At 38.4% G+C, this 22582-nt stretch overlaps 2 protein-coding genes across 2 annotated transcripts; one reads left to right on the top strand and one right to left on the bottom strand.

Annotated features, from left to right (window-relative positions):
* The first annotated feature begins 4305 nt into the window (after positions 1 to 4305).
* LOC129350389 (uncharacterized) lies at positions 4306 to 6943 on the top strand. The gene is made up of 4 exons (XM_055016834.1): positions 4306 to 4710; positions 5762 to 6082; positions 6283 to 6513; positions 6606 to 6943. Exons 1-4 carry the CDS (start codon positions 4653 to 4655, stop codon positions 6845 to 6847), a joined length of 852 nt encoding a protein of 283 aa, XP_054872809.1. The 5' UTR covers positions 4306 to 4652; the 3' UTR covers positions 6848 to 6943.
* Positions 6944 to 12843: 5900 nt separating this feature from the next.
* LOC111572170 (uncharacterized) lies at positions 12844 to 22531 on the bottom strand. The gene is made up of 9 exons (XM_035950703.2): positions 22124 to 22531; positions 19204 to 19346; positions 17929 to 18061; positions 15557 to 15826; positions 15159 to 15455; positions 14893 to 15056; positions 14702 to 14806; positions 13150 to 13197; positions 12844 to 13021 (listed from the first exon to the last, which is right to left on the bottom strand). Exons 1-7 carry the CDS (start codon positions 22161 to 22163, stop codon positions 14705 to 14707), a joined length of 1149 nt encoding a protein of 382 aa, XP_035806596.2. The 5' UTR covers positions 22164 to 22531; the 3' UTR covers positions 12844 to 13021; positions 13150 to 13197; positions 14702 to 14704.
* Between the last annotated feature and the right edge of the window lie 51 nt (positions 22532 to 22582).

Below are 22582 nucleotides of genomic sequence, written 5' to 3'. Positions count from 1 at the left end.
GTGGGAAATGTTTTTTAATTAACATAATATTTTAAATTGTAATTATTATTCATGGAACGTGTGTCCCACTACAACCCTGTTAGCATAACCTTTTTAGCTAAAGAAGAAAACAGTGAATCACATGATTAACATCATCAGACTGCTTTCCAAAAGACAGGAGAGAATGTAGTTGTTTCATTTTTTCTGAACAATATCAGCCTTGATTGAATGTCTCACTCTACCTCATAATATCACGATAAGACAAATTCTTTTTACTTTTTTCTTTCTTTATTTTTTACATCAGTAAGTTTGTCCTCTTGGTCAACAGTAACAGCTAGCTAAATATCTAGCTTCTACTCCTGAGAAAAAGCTAACATTAGCATGGATTAGCAACCCTGTTACTGTGATTAGAGTAGGGTTAGCAAACAACAAATAAAGCATGTAATAAAAATTGTACTATTGATGTGTAAGCTGAGTCAATCAAGTCTTTGATAGTCCATTACCTATTATTAATGAATAAGTAGCATAAAATTGTAAAAGAGAAGGTTTTTTTCAAAAAATTTAAAGCCCAAATGTCCTCCAATTCTGGAATGACCCATAAATACACTGAAAAAGTCACACACTCTAATATTTGGTCGCTTTGAATATGGCACACATTCAGCTCCTGCAACGTCACAGCATTTATTTCTGTCCAGAGTTGCATTTATTTTCTACTATGCTCTTGTATTGATGATGGGAGAGTCGGACCGCTGTACAAAGTCTTCTCCAGCACATCCAAAGATTCTCAATGGGGCTGATGTCTGGACTCCGTGGCGTCTCATGCTCCCAACATGGTTGTTTCAGAAATGAGAAGCTCCTCACTGCATCAGCTCAGGTTAAATACACTATATTGCCAAAAGTATTTGCTCACCCATCCAAATAATCAGAATCAGGTGTTCCAGTCACTTCCATGGCCACAGGTGTATAAAATCAAGCACCTAGACATGCAGAGTACTTTTACAAACATTTGTGAAAGAATGGGTCGCTCTCAGGAGCTCAGTGAATTCCAGCATGGAACTGTGATAGGATGCCACCTGTGCAACAAATCCAATTGTGACATTTCCTCGCTCCTAAATATTCCACAGTCAACTGTCAGCTGTATTATAAGAAAGTGGAAGTGTGTGGGAACGACAGCAACTCAGCCATGAAGTACTAGGCCACGTAAACTGACGGAGTGGGGTCAGCGGATGCTGAGGCACATAGTGCGAAGAGGTCGCCAACTTTCTGCAGAGTCAATCACTACAGACCTTCAAACTTCATGTGACCTTCAGATTAGCTCAAGAACAGTGCTTCAGCAGAGAGCTTGATGGAATGGGTTTCCATGGCCGAGCAGCTGCATCCAAGCCATACATCACCAAGTGCAATGCAAAGCGTCGGATGCAGTGGTGTAAAGCACCCCGCCACTGGACTCTAGAGCAGTGGAGACGCATTCTCTGGAGTGATGAATCGCGCTTCTCCATCTGGCAATCTGATGGACGAGTCTGGGTTTGGCGGTTGCCAGGAGAACAATACTTGTCGGACTACATTGTGCCAAGTGTAAAGTTTGGTGGAGGGGGGATTGTCAGGCCTGTGGCTGCTGGGCCCAGATAGTGCCTCCTCCCCTTTCTCTCTCTCCAGGTGTGTGCAGTTGAGACTGCAGCAGCAGGTGTCCTCTATCTGTAATTATCATCAACTGGCAGGAGCGGGTGGAGAGCAACCAATCAGACTCCACTCTCACAGCAATTTAACCTGATGCCACTCACCTCTCAGTGCCAGATCGTGATACCAACCAGTAATCAGCTTGTTGCAAGTCACTCCTGCCTCAGAACTGTCTCACTCAAATCTCTGGTAATCTTGGCTGACTTCTCCCTCTATTCCAGCACTGGATCCACCCGCTCCTGTTTCCGTTCCGCCTCATTCCAACATTGGTCATCTCCAGTCCTCTGCAGAGTCGTGTTTTCTGTTCCACAGCCCACCATCTAGGATCAATTCACCTGAACAGAAAACTCTCCCTGGCGTCCATCCATGTCTCCTTGTCGCTGCAGTCTCACCAACCACACACCCTGGGTTCCTCAAGCCGTCTTCCCCTATCCACGACCAAGACCTCAGCTACAGCTAAGATCCCCAGTTGGCGCATCAGTTGGTTTTTTGTTGTTCAGTTTGATTTGAGTTCCTGTAGTTGTTTCACTAATTAGTATTTTGTATTTGAGTAGATTATTTTGAGTTTCCTGATATTCTGTTTCTCTAGTTCCAGGTTTAGATTTCAAGTTTAGTGTAAAGCATTATTTAGAATTTCTTGGATTCAGTTTTTCTAGTTTCTGGTTTAGATTTTGAATCTAGTGTAGTGTTTGTAAACGTTTCTTTATCTCTTTCTTGCCTAGGTAACAACTACCATGATTCTGAGTTTGTTGATTTGAGTAATGTTACCTCTCTATCTCTAGGAGTCCTCTAGAGCACAGTCTTGCCTTAGTTCCGATTTAGTCCAAGAGTTTCCGGTTATAGTCTTCCGGCCATGTTTCTAGTTCTGTTTCTGTAAAGTCTGTGAATAAACCATTTTGCTTGATTTTTGAAATTGTCTGCTGTCTCGTTTCCTGCGCCTGAGCCTCCAGAAATCATAACAGGGATCATGGTGTGGGGTTGTTTTTCAGGAGCTGGGTTTGGCCCCTTAGTTCCAGTGAAAGGAACTCTGAATGCTTCAGCATACCAAGACATTTTGGACAATTCCATGCTCCCAACTTTGTGGGAACAGTTTGGAGCTGGCCCCTTCCTCTTCCAACATGACTGTGCACCAGTGCACAAAGCAAGGTCCATAAAGACATGGATGACAGAGTCTGGTGTGGATGAACTTGACTGGCCTGCACAGAGTCCTGACTTCAACCCGATAGAACACTTTCAGGATGAATTAGAGCGGAGACTGAGAGCCAGACCTTCTCGTCCAACATCAGTGTGTGACCTCACAAATGCGCTTCTGGAAGAATGGTCAAAAATTCCCATAAACACACTCCTGAAGCTTGTGGACAGCCTTCCCAGAAGAGTTGAAGCTGTTATAGCTGCAAAAGGTGGACTGACGTCATATTGAACCCTATGAATTAGGAATGGGATGTCATTTACATTCATATGCGAGTTAAGGCAGGTGAGTGAATACTTTTGGCAATATAGTGTAAGTTGTTCCCGCTAAAATGTGTTCATCTTTGCAGTAATTATCCAGTAGAAGGCTCTTACCTGTTTGTTCAGTTAAATCCAGGTGGAGACTTTTGTTTGGACAGGCAGCGTATGAATCCAACATTTTACTTATTGTGTCACCGATTGACTCGACAAACATCTTCATCCATATAGATCTTTGTGATTCTGTCAGGTGTTTAACATCTGGTGATTATTCAGGAAACACATCCAGGTTAACTGGTAATAGTCACAACTTAACACAGGCTGTTTAATAACGAGCCAGAAAACTAATTATTGGCTCACCAGGTAAAACCCACAAATAGAAGCTTGTCTACTGTTGTGTGTTAGTCTGTGTTTAGTGTAGCAGATCCAGAATCACACATCAGCAGCCTCCCACCATCAGAATACGCAGCATCACATTAGTTTGATTTTATATCTATCTATCTATATATCTATCTATATATCTATATATATATATCTATATATATATACATATATATATATATATATATATATATATATATATATATATATATATATATATCTATATCTATATATCTATATATATATATATATATATATATATATATATATATGTATGTATATATATATATATATATATATATATAGAGAGAGAGAGAGAGAGAGAGAGAGAGAGAGAGAGAGAGATAAATATAAAATGGTAATATGGCAACATGTCTTCAAAACTGTGGTTTACTTTTGTTGCTTTCAACTGTTTTGTATTTACAGTCAGTCAGTAATGTGATGTGTCATGAAAAGTCTTCTTACACACTAACAGTTTGATCAGTGACTGTACCTTCAATGACTCCTGAGATCTGAATAAAACTCCTCTGCATCAGTGTCAGCAGGTGTGAGGTTTCCCTCTACTGGTTCACAGAGGCGTCACTGCTGCTTATGGATAATCGTGCATTCGTTGAACCTCCCTGCTGAATATTTCATGCAAACCAATGATCAGTAAAAACATATTTGCAGGAGCTATACACTGCAAAACAAACATGTATCAGCTTACTTTTAATCACTAGAGGTCAGTGCTGGGCGACATAAGACGTGAGAGGGAGGAGGCTTCAAAACAGGAACATCACAGAAAAATAGCTTGAGGTTTTAATCACAGTGGAACAGCAGCACAGTGTGAATGTATGATGAACACCTTTTGCATCTGCTACTAATAAGGAACTGAAATGATACTTTAAGGTTTTTCTTTTGCTGTCGGTCTCAAATCCTCTTTCACCACAAATGAGGTATATTTCTATCTCTTCCACTCAGTCCATCACATTCGACGGCCTTCTAGTCGAAGCCTAAAAAGGGGAAGTAAAACTGATATCACTTCTTCAGTGCCTCTCTGTATACAACAACGCAGTGCTTGGTCAAGGTGTTCGTATGTTCTGCCCCAGAACAGGACAGACTGCGAGCTGTTCAGAGCAGGACACGTGTTAGAAAAAGTCTGAAAGCTGCTGGATCAACAGAGGCTGAACATGGGCGCTGTGGTTGGACTGCTGCTGCTGCTGATGATGATGATCGGAGTCTCTCATGGTGAGCTTCAGCTTTGTTCATGTGGCGCTCTATTAAAGCTTGGTTTTAGATATCAGTCACACATTTTTAGGCAATGAGATTGAGTAAAGTGAACAAATAAAGTCTGACAATGTCCTCAGTGACATGAAGCTGCAGCTGAAGGTTCTTTATTTATTTGGTAAATTCAGCTAAGCAGCTGTTGAATGTGATCATAGTTGTGTGACTAACATTTGAACTGAGATTTGATTCCTCTTTTTTAAAATTGTCTCATCACTCAGGTTAGTTGGTAATGTTGGCAAATCCTTAGACAATTTCACACGAATGCAGTCTTTTGAGTAACATCTAAAAATAAATAATAGCATTAACACCAATATTATTTTATGACAAAAGTGTGTCGTTGTTTGCAGGTTAGACCCTTATTTAGTCATTTAGGAAAAACATTGAGTAACTTGCAGAATATTGCAGTTAAATGATGTTTACAGACATTTTGCTACGGGATAGATACTGAAATATTCTAACCACCATTTGTATCATTTTAAGCTTTTGGGGGTCTCTTCTACAAGTCAGAGTTTGTAAGCGTCAAAAAAGTTTAGATAAACTGATACTTTTTTAATCACAAGGAGGATTAAATAAACAACCAAACATACAGAACACTGTTAGTGATTAATTGCTCTGTTTTATGTGACAGTGAGGCAGCACAACCCTGCAGCTGACACAGTTAAACAGAGTTCACCCATCATTCATTTATTTATTTACTTTTGTGGTTTTCCTACTGAAGTGTTAAAATGTCCTCTGTGAAACAAGCTTGTGCTGACAGGGGAATAAGTCCTCTTAATTCATTTTACTTTCTGTGTTAACTCAACCCTGAATGTGTTTCCCTCACAGTCCTGTATCATGCTCAGCTGCACAACAATACATGTATATTTGCATGGAGCGGTCTGAGAGACACTTGACTGCAGCAAAACCACTATTTCTATTTTAGGTCAATATTTGCATGATTCAACCTGAAAGAACACACAAATGTGCAATATTTTAATTTTTCTTTTGAAACACTTTTTCTTTTCATTTGCAGGTTTGGAAACGTACTGTGATGGCAGGAAGGATGGAGCTCAGTGTTATGGAGCTTTGAGAGGAACTGTGAACCTCCAGCTGATGGACAGTGCCTCAGAAATACCCAGATATGAATGGTCACACGGCCCAACAATAATTCTCAATGGGAGAAAGAATAACATTATATCTAATAGAATATCAAGCAGATCTGTTTTTACTCCCAGTAATGGAATATTTAGAATCAATAATCTGAGCAGCAATGACAGTGGAAAATATAAACTTATTATAATGAATTCAGATCTACAGAAGTCAGGAGAAAGGACTCTACATTTGTCTATTCAAGGTAAATTAGTTTTTCCTGCACAGACATTAAACCACATTGATACTGATCCAAATCTCACATTCTACTGATAATCCAGATAATATATCTTGTGTTCTGCATTTATCTGTCTTCTGTGTCTTCTTTGTTCTTCATGATAAATCATAAAGAATGACCATTATTCTGCTGTAACACCTAAAGTCCTGTGTCTGTGTGTCTCTCAGCTCCTGTGTCCTCTGTGCTGCTGGTCTCTGAGTGTCTACAGGGAGACATGAGGGTGTCCTGCTCCTCTGTGGGAGGAGACGATCCTCAGTACAGCTGGACTCTGGATGGACGTGAACTGACAGACGATGATCTTCTCTCTGGAAATACTGAGTCTGTAAACATCACTCTGAAAGCAGATGTCTCAGGATATCTGGTCTGTTCTGTCAGGAATCGCTTCAGTGATGTCTGTGGTGAGCAGGACACGACTGAAAAATGACGACAATCATAAAACTGATGGTTATGATTCACTGTTTACATCTGTTCATAAACTGTCTGTTCACAGGCTTCACAATCAATAACTGCACCTCATTCAATGGGACACAAAAGTGGGTCCATCAATCCAATGACACTGTGTGTACAAAACCAACAACAATCTCCACCACATCCACAGTGGGTAAGGAGACTGACATAGTGTCAGTTACACCCTCAACTAATATCACACCCTCCAATCAAACTGAGACTTCTGGCAGAGATGATCCATGGTACAGTAAGTGGAAACTCACTCTACTGCAGTGGTTTCATTGATGCCATTTTCTCTTTCTTTCTTAGTCTGTCTTTATACAGATGCATGTATTGTTTACTCACCTGAAGGTCTACGGTTTGTGTGTCTTTTTTGCTCAAAACAGAAGCTCTCCCACTAATAGGCAGTGTGATCTCAGCACTACTGATTTTCTTAATTGTCGGCGTCGCAGTCATCTGTTCTCAGAAGAAAAAGCAAAGCACCAAACCAGAAGGTACAAAGCAAAACTTCCCCTTTTCTGTCAACTGTTTTAACTGTTGTTGGAGGGGTGAGTGGAGGGGTTCTGTTCATAAATTAAAAGAATAGTTTGATATTTTGGTTGATGCAGTTTCTGATACCACTCTCCCATCAGTTTAATTTGAAACTACTGCGAAAGGATGGTGGGTTTTATTACAAAACCTGGAGACAGGGGGGAACAGTTAACCTAGCTCCTTCTAAAGACAAGAAAATACATCTACCAGCAACTCCAAAGTGTGATAATAAACATTATTTAAAGGGCAGATTTGTGCAGCTTTTGGACAGAGTCAGAGTAATTGTTTCACCCTGCTTCCAGTCTTTGTGAAAGCTGTAGCTGCTGCAGAGAGTGACATCAATGTTCTTGTCTTAGCAAGAGAGAAAATAAGTGTATAAGGACAGACTATCCCTTTCTCCAAACACTGGGTATAATTACTATATTATGTATGTTTCACTCCCTGCTGCTACTCTACAGACGAAGGAGATGACAAGGAATTAACCTACGCTGACGTCAAGTTCACGCAGCGTCCAGGGAGGCAGGTGGAGCAAAGGGCAGATTTGGAGGTGGAGTACGGCCAGGTCAGGTTTTCAGAGCGACCTCAGCAGACGGAGCTAAGGGAAAATGACTGTGTGTACGCCATGGTCCGTAAAAGCAGGTGATCTGAAGAGATTGGAGTGCTTTTACAAGGACTGCACCGCTGAAAGCAAGTAGAGAGAGACAGAAGGGCAAGTTCAGATACCTGGAGGCCTGTCATCTCAAACACGAGCCATCAAAGCCCCTATATGTCCTGATTTTGTATATTTACTCTAAACATGTGGGCTGTAAATGGGCATCAAAGCATCCAGTCACCTTTAGGCCTGCATTCCTGCTTAAGAATGTTACACTAGCACTCTTGTTTTTTTTTTGTTTGTTTGTTTTTGTAGGGTATTCAAGTTTTTTTTTTTTAAGTATTTCATAATTTTTAGCCAATTTCTGGGTTTGTATGATGCTGTACCTTTCAGTTTTTGCTTTTCTTTAATTTATAGGCATATTTAATTAAAATTTTCTTTGTTTAAAACTTTCTTTCCAATGTATTTAGCTTTATTATTTTAATGACGGCAGGCATAAGCAGTATTCAGGCATGCCTGTTTTCCCTTCATCTAAAATAGCTGCTTTTAGTTTGACAGCATACGACTGAAATAATATAATTTGCTAAAAATGAAAAATGTATTGATTAAAAAGATTTTGTTTGGATCAGTTGATGTCCATAATATATCAAATAAGTTCTGGTACAGCGTAAATTGAGAATGCAGAATTAAAAATAGTTCGGTGCTGTGTTTGGGAGTAAGTGTCACAATCAGTGATGCTATCTTTTATCCGCCCTTCTCGTCTAAAGATACATTTGCAGTGAAATGTCTTGTATCTTGGGACATTCTCGCTAAGCAGTAATCATTTCCACGATGCAAACACTTTAGCTTTTTTTCTGAGCTTTCATTCTCACGAAACTGGTTTATCGGTTGTATTTGAATCAGTTAATGGTCACATATCCCCTTGGTGCAAAGTTCAATTTGCACAGGTTGTAAAGTTGTAACTGTGCTATATTCTCTAATAAATAAAGTTTCAGTAGTTTTGCTTACTAAATGCAGGCTTAAGAAATATTAAGTCTTTTCATTACCAGTTACATCAAATTTATTTATTGCCTGCTTTATGTACAGTTTTTTGCTTTTGCAATCTACCTGACAGCACCTTTAGTTTTTCCTCTTAGCTGCAGAGGAAGACACCCATAAAGCAGAGTGCTTTGTTCACGTGTAGATTTTCTCCTTTACTAAAATATGGGAAGAACTCAAATGGAAACATAATAGTATCCTTATAGAATTCAGTCAACTCAGGAAAATGCAGCTTGAAAGGAAAAGACATTTAGCAGCTTGTCAGGTTCTGAGCAAAGGATGTGTTTATCTTTAATAACATCAAGAAAGGCTTTCTATTAGTGGAAGGACGCATTTAAAAAAATTTATCTAATTAATTACAGCCTTTGTAATTAATTAATTGCAATCAATCGCACGTTTGTCAAATAGCAATATTTGACAGAATAAGTGAGGTTTTTCAGTTCAAATAAAAATGTGGTTGACAGTTGAATCAATGCATAGACATATACATGTTTATAATTACAAATTTATAAAAATTTTAAAATGGGACATGTAGAAAAAAGTGATTTTGATTTTAAAGCCTGGATTTAGCTTTTTTTTCCACTGTATGGCACATAACATCGGCATAAGTAGTTCAAGGATGTTCAAAATGTTGAAAATCCATAGATTCATTCTGCTTTCATAGTTTCTGGGACTGATAAATGGTGTAATGTTGATGCTTCTTTTTTTTGGGAATATAAATTTTTATTTATGTAATTTTTAATACAAAATAGTTTGTTTCATTTATATTTATCTGCATTTTTCATCTGTCTACTACATTCGCAGATTACTGCAAAATCAAAGTGCAATTATAGCGATTATATTCAACATTTTAAAACTTTTGTAAACTCAAGCAGTGTCTTGAAAAGTGGTCTAATACGGGATGGCTACATCGTAGCTAACGTTAGCTCTGGTGCTAACAGCAACATGTTTAGCATTGAAGTGACGCAGTGATCAGAAAACTCTTTGTTGCACAATTTGCACACAACCACGCTTTAATCCAAGCTGCCATCAGGAAGATTTTTACAAAAAAACTTTCTGCCCAACAAGCTCAATCTCATTTTCCTTCACTGTTCACCAGTGACCTGATCTCACTCAGTGCTTCCTGTGCTTCTTCTTTGCGGCTGGTAAACAGAGTTTAGGTTCATTACCGCCACCCACTGTGCTGGAGTATTCATCAGAGTTACTGGTGTGCCAGAAATTAGGAAACTGAGAAAGCTGCGATTAAATGAGTTAATTGATTTAACGTGTTATTTTCTGGCTGCAATTAATTAATCGCAATTAACGTGTTAAAGTCCCAGCCCTAGATAAAACACATCAGAACAAACTCAGGTCACACTGTCAAACCTACTCACTCAGAAAACACTAAAAACATGTTCAGTCTACCGTCCTAACCTGTTGTTTCAGACAATGTTAACCACTGACAATACAAAAAAAAGAAGAAATGAAACTTCAACCTTCATATATGTAAAAATGATATTGTATTGAAGTGGATTTAGGTCTGACATTGTCCCATAATGCAGGAAATCCCTTTAATTTCTGGCCAAATCAATGTGAAAGTCATGCTACTGATAGAATATTCTCTGTAATAAACACTAATAAACTAATCAATGTTCTAATCAGTGCCATGTCTGCTCAGTAACAGCATGTAAACGGACTAGACAGCAAATCGAGACCAAAGTTAAAACATATTTATCCGATTTCTGCAACACCAACTAAACACATATAGGTTCCCATGGCAACATGATGCATACAGTGAACAATACTGTAAATAAAACAGTTTCAGTCAGTGGTTTTAGTAACATACAGCTCAAGGTGTTTGCAGATAAAGCATTTTCCCTCAGCTGAGAATCTGCATCGCTAATAAATGTCAATAAACACTTCGTTTAAAGGGACACGCTTTTTACAGCAGATTTAAATCCGAAACTCTAAACATAACCCGCTACCGACCAGGTTAGCTCCACAGCGTTTGTTACCATGGAGACCTGCTAGCGACCAGATTAGCTCCACAGCGTTTGTTACCATGGAGTAAATAAAACAACAAGTAAAAGGAGAACCACCTTTGTGATACTAAAAACTCTTTCGGTTCAACATACCTATCTAACCCGTTAATCTGGCTTCATAGTGCAGCTCTTCATTGTAGTGCACTTTTATTGCGTAAACATACCAGAGGAAGTCCCCGTTATGGTCCAGACTCTTTACAGTGCTTAGGACCCTTTTGGGATGCAAAGAATTATTTTTCGCCCGCAAAACAATCGATTTTTTGAGGGCCTGAACATGCTCAAAAAGTCCTGAAAGTTTAACACATACCAGAACTGGCGAAAAATTTTATGTTTTATGGAACTTGCACCTGTGTGGGGCAAAATGGCTCTATAGCACCCCCTGCTACATTTGTAACATCTACCATGGGCAGGACGTTCATATGTAATCCATTAGGGGCACTCAAAAAAGCCAATGGCAGCCATACCCAAAACCCAACAGGAAGTCTGCCACTTTGCTTTAACTGTCTGATTTTTTGTCATTTTTGCTCATTCTGAGGGGTTAAGCCCTCATAATGGGTAACTCCAAGACACCTCATATTTGTCCAGAAGATACAACAGGCCTCAGTGATGAAAAGTTATCTAAATCTTCTGCAAATGTCAAAGGGTGTGGCCATGGCGGCTCCCTGAACTTTGGTGCTTCCATGAAAAAGGAAGTGTTGTCTATCTACCCTGTACATGCTCCAATCTGCCTCATTGTGCCTGATACATCCTTATGTCAACATCCATTCACAGTCATAGTGCTACTTGCTGGCAGCAATAAAGGATGCTTTAGTTTGATTTGATTGTTAGCCAGTGACCATGTTAACCTCAAATATAGTGATGTAAGCCCTAAGATGTTGATGATGAGTTATGGGGAAAATTATGAGTCGTTGTCAAATGGCGGAGCAGTGAATTTTGATGTCTCGCCATGAAAACTAAAGTGTTTGTATCTCAGCTGCACATGATCCAATCTGGCCCAAATCTCATATGCTGTACAAGAGTCTGAAGACAACCTTTTCTTATATATTTTGTATACATAGTGTGTATTCATCACCTCTTTAATATATAGTTGTGTTTTCTTGCTTTTCTTACTGTCACTTTGCTGCTGTAACGTTGTAAATTTCCCCTTGTGGGACTAAAAAAGGATATTCTATTCTATTCAAGTCACATTCCAAAAATGAGTGATAGTCACAGTGCCACACCTAAACAATTACACTAAATTTAAAAAGCTGTGTAAAATCTGAAAATACCAGCAAATATCTGTAAAATATTTTTTTTAGCTTTCTAAAGATTAAAAACAATAAAACAGTGTCAGTTTACATTACATTTTGCAAACGTACCAATTAGTATTTGTACAAAAATACTGATTTTTAATGTGGATACTATGTAGAGTTTTGGACTTTTTAAAATCTATATAGTTTGAAATTAATACTTTCTGCGATTTTACTAGATATTGTTTGTTTTTTAACAAAACAGGAAAAATCTGTAAAACAAAATGATTTGCCATTTTTCAGTCCTTAACATATTTTTTAAATTTAATTGTATTTTATTTCAAATACAGCAAATGTGTGTAAAAAAATGATTAAAAAAATATAAAAAAAATTCTGATCAAAATACACTAAAAATGTAGTTTTACAGTCCAACACAGTACAAAAAAATATAAAAAATACAGATTTTTGATTTGGACATTGCCATTACATGGCTTGTGTTTTTATGACGACAGATAAATTTAAACTTTTTCTGTGAATTTTCTCGATATTATCTGTAATTTAATACAACAGGGAGAATCTGTACCATAACAGTAAATTTTAAAAGCACATTTAGAAACAGTTCTTTTTACTAAAAAAGATACTGAAGCTTGTTTGTACTGCATTTTACTGTCAAAGAAAGAAGATATGAAACAGTTTTAAGAAGTCTGGCCATGAGTCAAAACAGTGAAATAATGGTCTCTGTCCTATGCATCCATCACCACAACTTACTAGCAAAAACCTAAATATTAATTTGAGAATATTACATAATGCAATCGAGATCTAAAATGGACAAATTAAACTGTTTATAGTCATCACTGAATTTTCAGCACGCTCTTTACAGAAAATTTTATTTCTCTGAGGTGTAAACATCACAGTGAGCTGAGTCTGAGCTGAGGGGTTGAGAAGAGTGAAAAGCCAGTCCTTTCAACTCAAGCTGTGGATCAGAATCTAAGGAGAAAACGTTCGAGGCAGCCGAGGGAGCTGGAGCAGATTCTCCTGAAGGAGCAACCTGGAAACAAAAATGAAAAAACTTTATGCAACAAGTTCAATGTGTAAAAGGAGTCTGTCTTAGATTGAGGACTCTCTTGTTCCTTGATCTTTTGCGTACAAAGAAGTCTTGTGTGTTCATGTGTTTACCTGAGGTGGAGAGGGAGTTACAAGGACACTCACTGGGTGGTGTTGCACCTGTAAGGTAAAGATAAATCCATGTAAGTCAGCGCTGGGAAAAGGAGACACTTTATAGGGATGGAAAGGAGGACAATAGAAACTAGACAACCTTTATGTTGTTCAACAATCATACTCTAAGTTCTTGGACTACAGTTCTCTTAATAGTAATGGTAATGCTTTGGGGTTGTGTAAACAAAATGTCTAATGTTGCCATGGAGGCAACGACTGCTGTGGGCTTCAATTTAAGTTTTTATTGTCTTTATTTACATTACGACAAAATAGCACCTTTAATGTGTGCTGACAAAGCTATGAGCAGACCCTTTTTACAGTGCAGTAACGACCGTCACTTTGATACTACAGAAAATTTAAAAACGTGAATCCTCGGGCAAGATTTGCAGCTATAAGGAGCCTTTTTGTTTATTATTTTCCAAGCAGATTTCTGATTGGTATATTGCAATGGACATAAAAAATTATATTCTAGAAACTGTAAATCACATAGAACATATAAGTTTTGACTCAGCAAAGGAGTGGGTGTAAACTTCTGGGGGTAAATTGCAGCAGTTCGTTAAAGAACAGGCTTAAAACACTAGTTATGTGCCTCTATAGACTGTGAACCAAGTTTTATTTGACATAATAACTCCTCCTGTTCATACTGGCAAGACTAAGACCAATATTGGATTTTTGGAGTCAATGCCAATTCAGAAATTGATGTATAGAAACAAATTGTTGTCTAGTAACATGTTCCACCCAGAAGACAAATAGTTGTTTGATCACTGAGGCAGCAGGTTGCTGCAATAATTTCTGTGGGTACGATTGTAATTTATTATAGCACACATTTTTAGCTTTATTGTTGTTTTGTTTTGTTTTTAAACAAGGAAAATAAAGTGACCAAGCATTTAGTTACCAGTTTTTTCTCAGATGTGGATTCATGGAAATCAACAATCAGTGCATTATACAGATCATCAGGTGGAGCATCTTCAAGTATTTTCGCTGCTATACGTGATATTTTGCATTAAGAATCAAGCAATATAATTCACAAAATACTGGCCATTATCAGCTTCCTGTCAGGCCATCACTTGGACTCAACTGTGATGTGTACTCTGCTGCATGTGCTGCAGAAAATGTTGATAGTAAACAAGTAAACAATGAAGTCAGAGCTGCTCTGCTGGGCAGAACGTGTAATTCTGCCATTCCTAAATTGCTCCAAGCATCTTCCTTTGAATTTAAGTTCAGAAATAAAAAGTTGTCATATTGGCGCATGCTGTATAAAAAATTCACCATTGCAATCTGTTACAGGCCAATATTGGCTACTAATATCGTTCCTGCTCTAATAATCGCTTCCAAGAAATGCCCTGTTAATGTAATTTGAATGTAAGTGATGGTTGAGACAATTCACAATCCTCACCGTACAAAAATAAATACATTTAAAGATTTCGTTGGAGCTGATGTGTGGCCTCATCAGTTGAGATGAGGAAAATAAAAAGGGTATGTGCCAAGTCAGTCTTTTAAAATGTCTACCTACCGATCACACATGAGGGTCAGCTGTGGGGTTTTGCAGGTCATTCTCAGGCTGAGCTACAGAAGATGGTACAGCTGAGTAACTTGGGACCACAGATTGACTCTCACTCTGTAATTGGAACAAGGATATTGAAATAAACGTTGCAATGTATGTTAAAACAACAGCCCTAAGTGATCATTTGAAGAAATACTCACATGATAATGTGCAGCAGGTGGTGCTGCAGCCTGAGGAGCAGACTTGTCTCTTCTACGGCACTTCTTCCAGCACTTCATGTTACGAGTGAACCAGCAACACAAGAGACCTCCTAGCAAGAAGGCTACGCTGATGTAAACTAACAATAAGGGAGGAGGAGGAGGATCTGAAAGAGCAAAGAGATGTTTGTGGAGTGGGGACAGGAGCTGTGTTAGTTGGGATCAGCGGTAGATTTCCTGCCGTAAGAAAAAAACATACTTTTTCTCACCATCATCGTGCTTGGCTTTCATCTCCAAGTGTGCAACCAAGACCAGATTGCCTTTCTTGTCTCTGAACTCAAAAGTACCAGAGTCTGTGATTTCCAAAGCATCAAGTTTTATGCCTGCACTCTGTATCTCCAATCTCCAGTCGAACCAGTCTTCTAATTGCTTAAGGCCATCCTTGATCAACGTTATATTGTCCGTTGTCCCTTTAGGCTGGAAATTCACAAGCCATGCGCCGTTGTCCCACGGATATTCGATGATCAGGTATTCGTCCACACGTTTAGTATAGTGTCTGACGTGTTCTGTGAGTGACAAAGTTTGGATAGATTGTAAAAACACGTTTAATCTGGTACATGGCAATTGAAAATCTCACGTGCAGCTTCTGCTAAGCTCCTGACATCACCTTTTACATTGAGATGTGTCCTGGACAGCAAAGTGTTGTCTTTCTGCCTGATGTTGTAGAAGCCATTTTCTGACTGTGTGATGTTTTCAACTTGCCAGAAGTTTTGATTCACCCATCCTCTGCGTACACTTTTGACCTGAGGATTTGTGCGATTCCACAGGACCACTGGATTCACACGGTTAAGGGGAGTGCTCTCCAGGATTTCAGCCTTTTCGGGCAAAGAGAGCCTCCATATTTCCCCGTAATATGTTTCAACCTCCTCGGCACAGTCTGAAAATACCCAGTTAAAAAATGTAAAAAAATAAAACATGGTTGACATACACTACTGGTCAAAGGTTTTAGAACGCCCCGATTTTTCCATTTTGAAATTCAAGTAGTTCAAGTCCATTGAATAGCTTCAAATGGTACAAAGGTAAGCGGTGAACCGTCAGAGGATAAAAAAAGGGTAAGGTTACACAAACTGAAAAATAATGTACATTTCAGAATTACACACAAAGGCCTTTTTCAGGGAACAAGAAATGGGTTAACAACTTAAAGCGGTTCTGCATCAATTGAGGTTGATCAGGCCTTTAAAATTGGTGCTACCAAATCCTACAGGTGTCCCAACTTTTCTTGATTACTTACAATCCTCTGTCTGCATGAAAGTAGTGTTGGAACACCCCATGGCACCATACCCTCCAGAGCATTATTTGAACAGTATTCTACTGCAGAAAGTAGTGTGTTGCTTTCAAAATGGTGAGGAAAAGGCAATTACCAATAGAAGAGCGACAGACCATCATAACACTTAAAATGTAGGTCTTTTCTACAGAGAAGTGTGAAGAAAGTCAAGGTGTCAGTGAGTACAGTTTTCTTCACCAATAAAAGGCACTCAGAAACTGGTGGAAACTCTGATAGGAAGAGGTCTGGAAGACTAAAAGCCACATCAGAATCAGAAGACAAGTTTCTGAGAGTCAGCAGTTTGGTCATAGGCTGCTCACAGGACAACAGCTTCAAGTACAGCTTAATAGTGATCGTAGTAAGAAGTCTCAGTTTCAACTGTGAAGAGAAGACTTGGAGGTGCAGGATTGACAGGTGGAGTTGCAGCAAGAAAACCATTGATAAGACGTCAGAATAACAAAAAGAGGCTAGCCTGGGCCATGAAACACCACCAATGGACTACTGAAGACTGAAAGAAGGTATTATGGACTGATGAATCAAAATTTGAAATCTTTGGTTCATCACACAGGATTTTTGTATGCTGTTGAGTAGGAGAAAGGATGGTTCCTCAGTGTGTGACATCAACTGTCAGACATGGAGGAGGAAGTGTGATGGTCTGGGGCTGTTTTGCTGGATCCATGGTTGGTGACTTGTACAGAGTGAGAGGAACCCTGAACCAAAACGGCTACCACAGCATTCTGCAGCACCATGCAGTAACCTCTGGTATGTTCCTAGTTGGTCAGGGGTTCATCCTACAGCAAGATAGTGAGCCAGAACATAAGTCCAAGCTATGCTAGAAGTACCTCAGGAAAAAAGAACAAGATGGTAAACTTGAAAACATGGAGTGTCCAGCACAGTCTCCAGACTTAAACCCCATGGAGCTGGTTTGGGATTAACTGGACAGAAGAGTGAAAGCAAAGCAACCTACAAGTGCCACACATTTATGGGAACTTCTGCAGCAGAGTTAGGAAGAAATTTCTGAAGAATATTTGATTTCTATTGTGGAAAGAATGCCATGTTCAGCTGTTATATCTGCCAAAGGTGGCTACTTTGATAAGTCAAAAGTTTAGAATATATTTTGGTTTCTAAATTATTTTTTTTAACTTCATTTGTTTGTTCTATGCTTTCATTTCAGAGTACAATGAGACATTAACATGCATAATTTCCAATAAAAAAACTGGAAAAATTGGGGTGTTCTAAAACTTTTGACTGGTAACATATTTCATACTACACATGACAAAAACAAATACTTACCCCTATAAACATTTTGTGATGGGATAGAAATGTAAAGTATATTGGTGTTCAAATAAAAAGAATCAGCCCTCAAAATTTTACTAATGGTCCAGATAACATAAATGTGACATTATTTCCTACAGATTGTTGCATCAGCTGAGGTTGACACACAGGTTATAATGCAATGTTACATGAGCTGTTACTTTCAGCAACATAAGGGCGCTTATTTAGTGTCCATTTAAAAAGAATACTAAAGCAACTTGAAGCCTTCTGATAACATTTAAGCTAGAAATATTAGGTTCATCAAACTGTTGTATAAAAGCTGCAGAAGCTCTATGAACTATTATCGAATACTGTGACCTTTGCATTTGAAATGCTAGTCATTAATGTGACATACCAAATGTGATGCACTTTCTTTAAACACCAGTGTAAAAGGTTCTCACCCAAAACCTTCAGCGTGAAAGGCGAGTACTGATGCTGCCCAGGGGGTGAGATCATATAAATACCCTCATCATGTTCTGTCACATCTGTCAAAGTTGCTGAGGCAGGGGAAATTTTGATGCGCGGTTCTGTTGCCTGAAAGGTGGAAAACACAAAACCATTTACTTATCATAGAGAGTCGACTCTGTGTCTGTCAGTTATTTTTTTAATTGGTCGATTAGTTCTTTGGTCTGTAAAATGTTTGGTGAAAGGTGTCAGTCAGTGTTTCCCAAAGCTCAAGATGACGTCATCAATTGCATTTTATTGTCCACAACCCAAAAATATTCAGTTTACTGTCATAGAAGAGTAAATAAACCATAAAATATTAAAATTTAAGAAGCTGGAATATGAGAATTTGGACAATTTTTCTAAAAAAAAAAACAAAAAAAAAACAAAAAGAAACACTCAAACCAATTAATCGATTATCAAAATAGTTTCTGAGAAAGTAAAATCAACCATGATCTCTTGGATTATTATTTATTATTGATGAGTCCATTTTATGTACATGTGTCCTTGCTGTGGAACTAATGTTAGTAAAACAGCGTTCTTCTATCATCCATCATCAAAAAACTCTTGAAATAGAAACATTGATATCCATTAATAAGTTGAAGAGTATCACAAAGAATACAGAGAAGGAGGAATGTCAATGTTTTTCTTGAGAGGTCACTGTTCTTGAATAGCTGTCAATTTGTTTTATTGTTTATTGTTTATTTGTATATCATGCATCTGTTTTATATAACTTTCACATTTTGTATGGCTGCTACCTTGGCCAGGTCTCCCTTGTAAAAGAGATCTCTTATCTCAATGGGACTTCCTGGTTAAATAAAGGTAAATAAATAAATAAATAGAAGCATGTGTCAGAACAGTCCTTGAAGGATTTGGGAAGAAGGACTCCTGTTCTTATATGGCATGAAACTAATAACGGAGTTACACTGACACGTATGTATATTAACCAATGAAAAGGAATTTCTGACTGTTTGATTCACTGTAAAAGCTGTTGCAGTTGTTCTTCTCCTTTGAGATCTCTATGAACTCTGTATTCTCCATATCGTATACGATATTAAATCTACCAACAACCCAGCAAAGTGTTTTGTATTCTCTGAGATTCATGATGCAGCAAATTTCCACAACATTTCCAATTAATCAAAGAAGTGACAATTAACTTGTTGCATTAATTGTTGCATCTCTACACAGCAACAATGATCCTAGTATAAACCAGAACACCAGAGACTGCTCACCATCCCGTTATCCATCACTGTTCTCATGGGTCCCCCTCGACTGGGCTTCAAGATCAACGGTCCTTTGTATAAAGGAGGGATAACGTTCGACGGTAACGAAAAACTCTTGCCATAGCAGACTTCATGTTCGTCAGCAGATGAGCCTTCGATCAGAAAGATACAAGACAAGGAGAGACAGGTGGAGGGAATATTATGATCAGTCAGACACAAAGCATCTAAGAACATGTAAGTAATTTCCATAAATCTGATACTGACTGGTAAAGAAATGTAAATGTATGAAAGTGCTAAATGTACAAAATAAAATTAAGAACAGTTTCATAAATATGTACACCTCTGGCTTCATGAACAAAATTAGCAGAAATACAGACACTTTTTTTTCTTCTTATAGCCCCTCAAGTGTAAAAACATCATGCAATGCTGTTTATTTCCATATGACTCTACAACAAAATCTAACACTGTCTTTCCTCTTCTAGATCATTTGTTCTCTTACAGTTCTTCATGTACAATAACATCATGTTAACACTGGTCTTTCCCTGCTGATTTTTTATATATAGCTTATCTACAAAACAATGGTCACTCAAAAAAATGTTTTTGGCAGTCGAACATGAATTTTGCCATTTTTATCATTTCAATATGTCATATTCCTAAACATAATGTATTGCATGTGTAAAATCATAAGACTTTTTTCACGTATTTTGGAAGAACATACTTATTTCACCACTATAGAGAAATTCAAACTAAATTATTAATGTTGATGGTTTGTTGTGTAGACTGGAGCTCATTCAGTTTCAATGAAAAGTTGAACAGCTACCATGTAACACTCACACACTTTCCGTCAACTAAAGAAGTGAAATGTGACTTCATGTAAATATTAGGTCATATACAGGGAAAAAATAAGTACATTTAACACTTAAATAAAAAGAGGAAGCATGATAGGTGACAGGGTACCTATAAAACATAAATTAGTGCTGAATCTGTGAATCTACAGTGCTGTGAGAAAGTATTTGCCCCTTCCTGATGTCTTTTAATTGTACATATTACTCTCACTTGAATGTTCCAGATCACGAAAACTAATATTTCCATTTATTTGATATTAGACAAACAGAACCTACACTGTTGGTATGATGTTCTTCTTGTGGAATGCAGTATTAGCTTTACGCCAGATGTTACTGGACCCATGTTTTGCAAAAAGTTCCACCTCTGACTCATCAGTCCACAGGATGTTAACCCAAAAGTCTTGGGGCTCATACAGATATATTTTTTTTTTTTTGCCAGACAAATCTTTATGTTCTTTTAGGTCAGGAGTGGTTTGCACCTTTTAATCTCCATGGATGCCATTTTAGCCCAGTGTCTTCCTTATTTGTGGAATCATGTAGATGGACCTTAACTGAGGGAAGTGTGGTCTGCAGAATTTTTGATGATCGTCTGGGTTCTTTTGTAACCTCATGGATTAGATATCGATGCGCTCTTGGAGAAATCCTGTGGGCCGACCACTCCTGTTAAGGTTCACTACTGTCCCATGTTTTCTCCATTTGTGGATAATGGCTCTCACCATGGTTGACTGGAGTTCCAGAGCCTTAGCAATGATTTTTTAAGCCTCTAGACTGATAAATGTAATTTGTTCTTTAATCTCTTTAGAACTGTCATGCCCTCCACCTCCTCCGCTTAGTGGCAGCCCTCCTTCTCCCTTTTCCCCTCCTCCTTCTCCTTCTCCTGTCCCTCCTTTTCTTTCTCCCCAGGTGGGGGTGAGCGAGGTGTGTGTGTGGAATATGTGCAGGTGTTGCTCACTGGGCTAACACCTGATCATGGGCACTGGCGGTGGGGAGGGGCTCACCTGTAACTCATCTCCTGAGAGAAAAAAGCTGAGCTCAGGCCACCACTCCACACCAGACTGTTGAAAGACTCCAGTCAGTGAATCTTGGTTAACATTCTGCACTTCCTCCTCAGTGACATCAGTTCCCATAATCCTGTTCTCTGTCCAGTGTGCTCTGTATTTGCGCTATCTTTGTAATAAATCTTTATTATTGCAGTATAGTTTAGTATAGTTAATCTACTTGTCTGCTGTGCCCTTGATGTGCGCGCCTCAGTGTCTGACCACGTGTGACAAAAACGTGGCATCATGTGCCGCTTTTTGAGACTCTTTAGCTACTTGCCAGACAGGTTATATTCAGTGATGTTTAAATTAAACAAGTCACATGGGTGTGGCTGGTGAAATTTAACCCACCTGCCAAACGAACTCGGTCATTTGGTAGATAGCTAAAGGGGCAGTTACTTTTTCACAAAGGGCAAGATGGCACTTGACAGCATTTTTCCTTCAAAAAATAAAATCAGCATTTTAAAACTGCATTTGTGTTTTTCTTGGGTTATCTTTTAATCATCGTCCAATTTGTTTGATATGAAAGTGTGACAAACTATACTTAAACAGAAGATACTTTTCCCAGCACTGTGTATTTTACTAAATTTAGTTAATTTTAAAAAAAAAAATTAATGCCTAGCTGCATCTAAAGTTCATTTCTGCATTTGTTTATTAGTGTCTGGATGCTTTTTGAATCATTTATTTCCTAATGAGACACATTTGGTCAAATGTACCAGGCACTTATTATTTATATGGCTGGTCGTGGATGTAGTTTTTTGTGTTTTCTGTTTAATTTGAACCAATAATTAACGTTAACAGCAGCAAACTGCACATTTTACTGCAAATATTGTTTAAAAAAGAGTTGTAAAAGAGATGCTTAATCTCAGTGGGACTCCCTGGTTAATTAAAGGTAAAGAAATAAAGAGCATCTGAAGCAGAGACTCAGATGAAGACAGCTGTTGGAGCATTTGTGCGCAGCAGAGACGATTTAACATTATCAGACTTTATCCCAAATACTGTCACACCTCCAGTGCTGGGCTGAATGTGTGAATGAGCTCTACTCACCTAAGAAGAGAGTGGAAACTGTCAAAAGCACCAGCAGCATGTCTGGCAGAGGGCTCAGCACTGTGGTTGTCCTGTTACTTCCGTCACAACGTCGTATAGTAAAAGGTCAATTTCAGGTCACACAAGTCAGTTAACTTGTGATGTTAGAAAACCCTCAGAAAGTCTGTAAAAACAGGTTCTGTTCTTCTAAAGGTGCCTGAAATGTAATTACTGACCTAAGCATCTAACAAAACCGACGCCACTTCAAACTCGGGCAGAAATCTGGATGTCGAGCGCAAATCGTGCGTAATGTTTAAAAATACGAGCAGGAAATATGTTTTCTACTCACTACAAAGTAACAAGCACGCCTTCCTGGCACTGACCTGATCGGGTTTGTCCGTTGGTGGTCCGGACCAGACAGAAATGAAATGGGCGAGGCTTCACTGTTGTGCGCTTTTATTGCGTAAACGTGCCAGAGGA

Source organism: Amphiprion ocellaris, chromosome 13, assembly GCF_022539595.1.
Source record: "Amphiprion ocellaris isolate individual 3 ecotype Okinawa chromosome 13, ASM2253959v1, whole genome shotgun sequence".
NCBI classification, from domain to species: domain Eukaryota; kingdom Metazoa; phylum Chordata; class Actinopteri; family Pomacentridae; genus Amphiprion; species Amphiprion ocellaris.
Note: the sequence above shows the minus strand (reverse complement) of the source record. Positions and strands in the feature narration are given on the sequence as shown.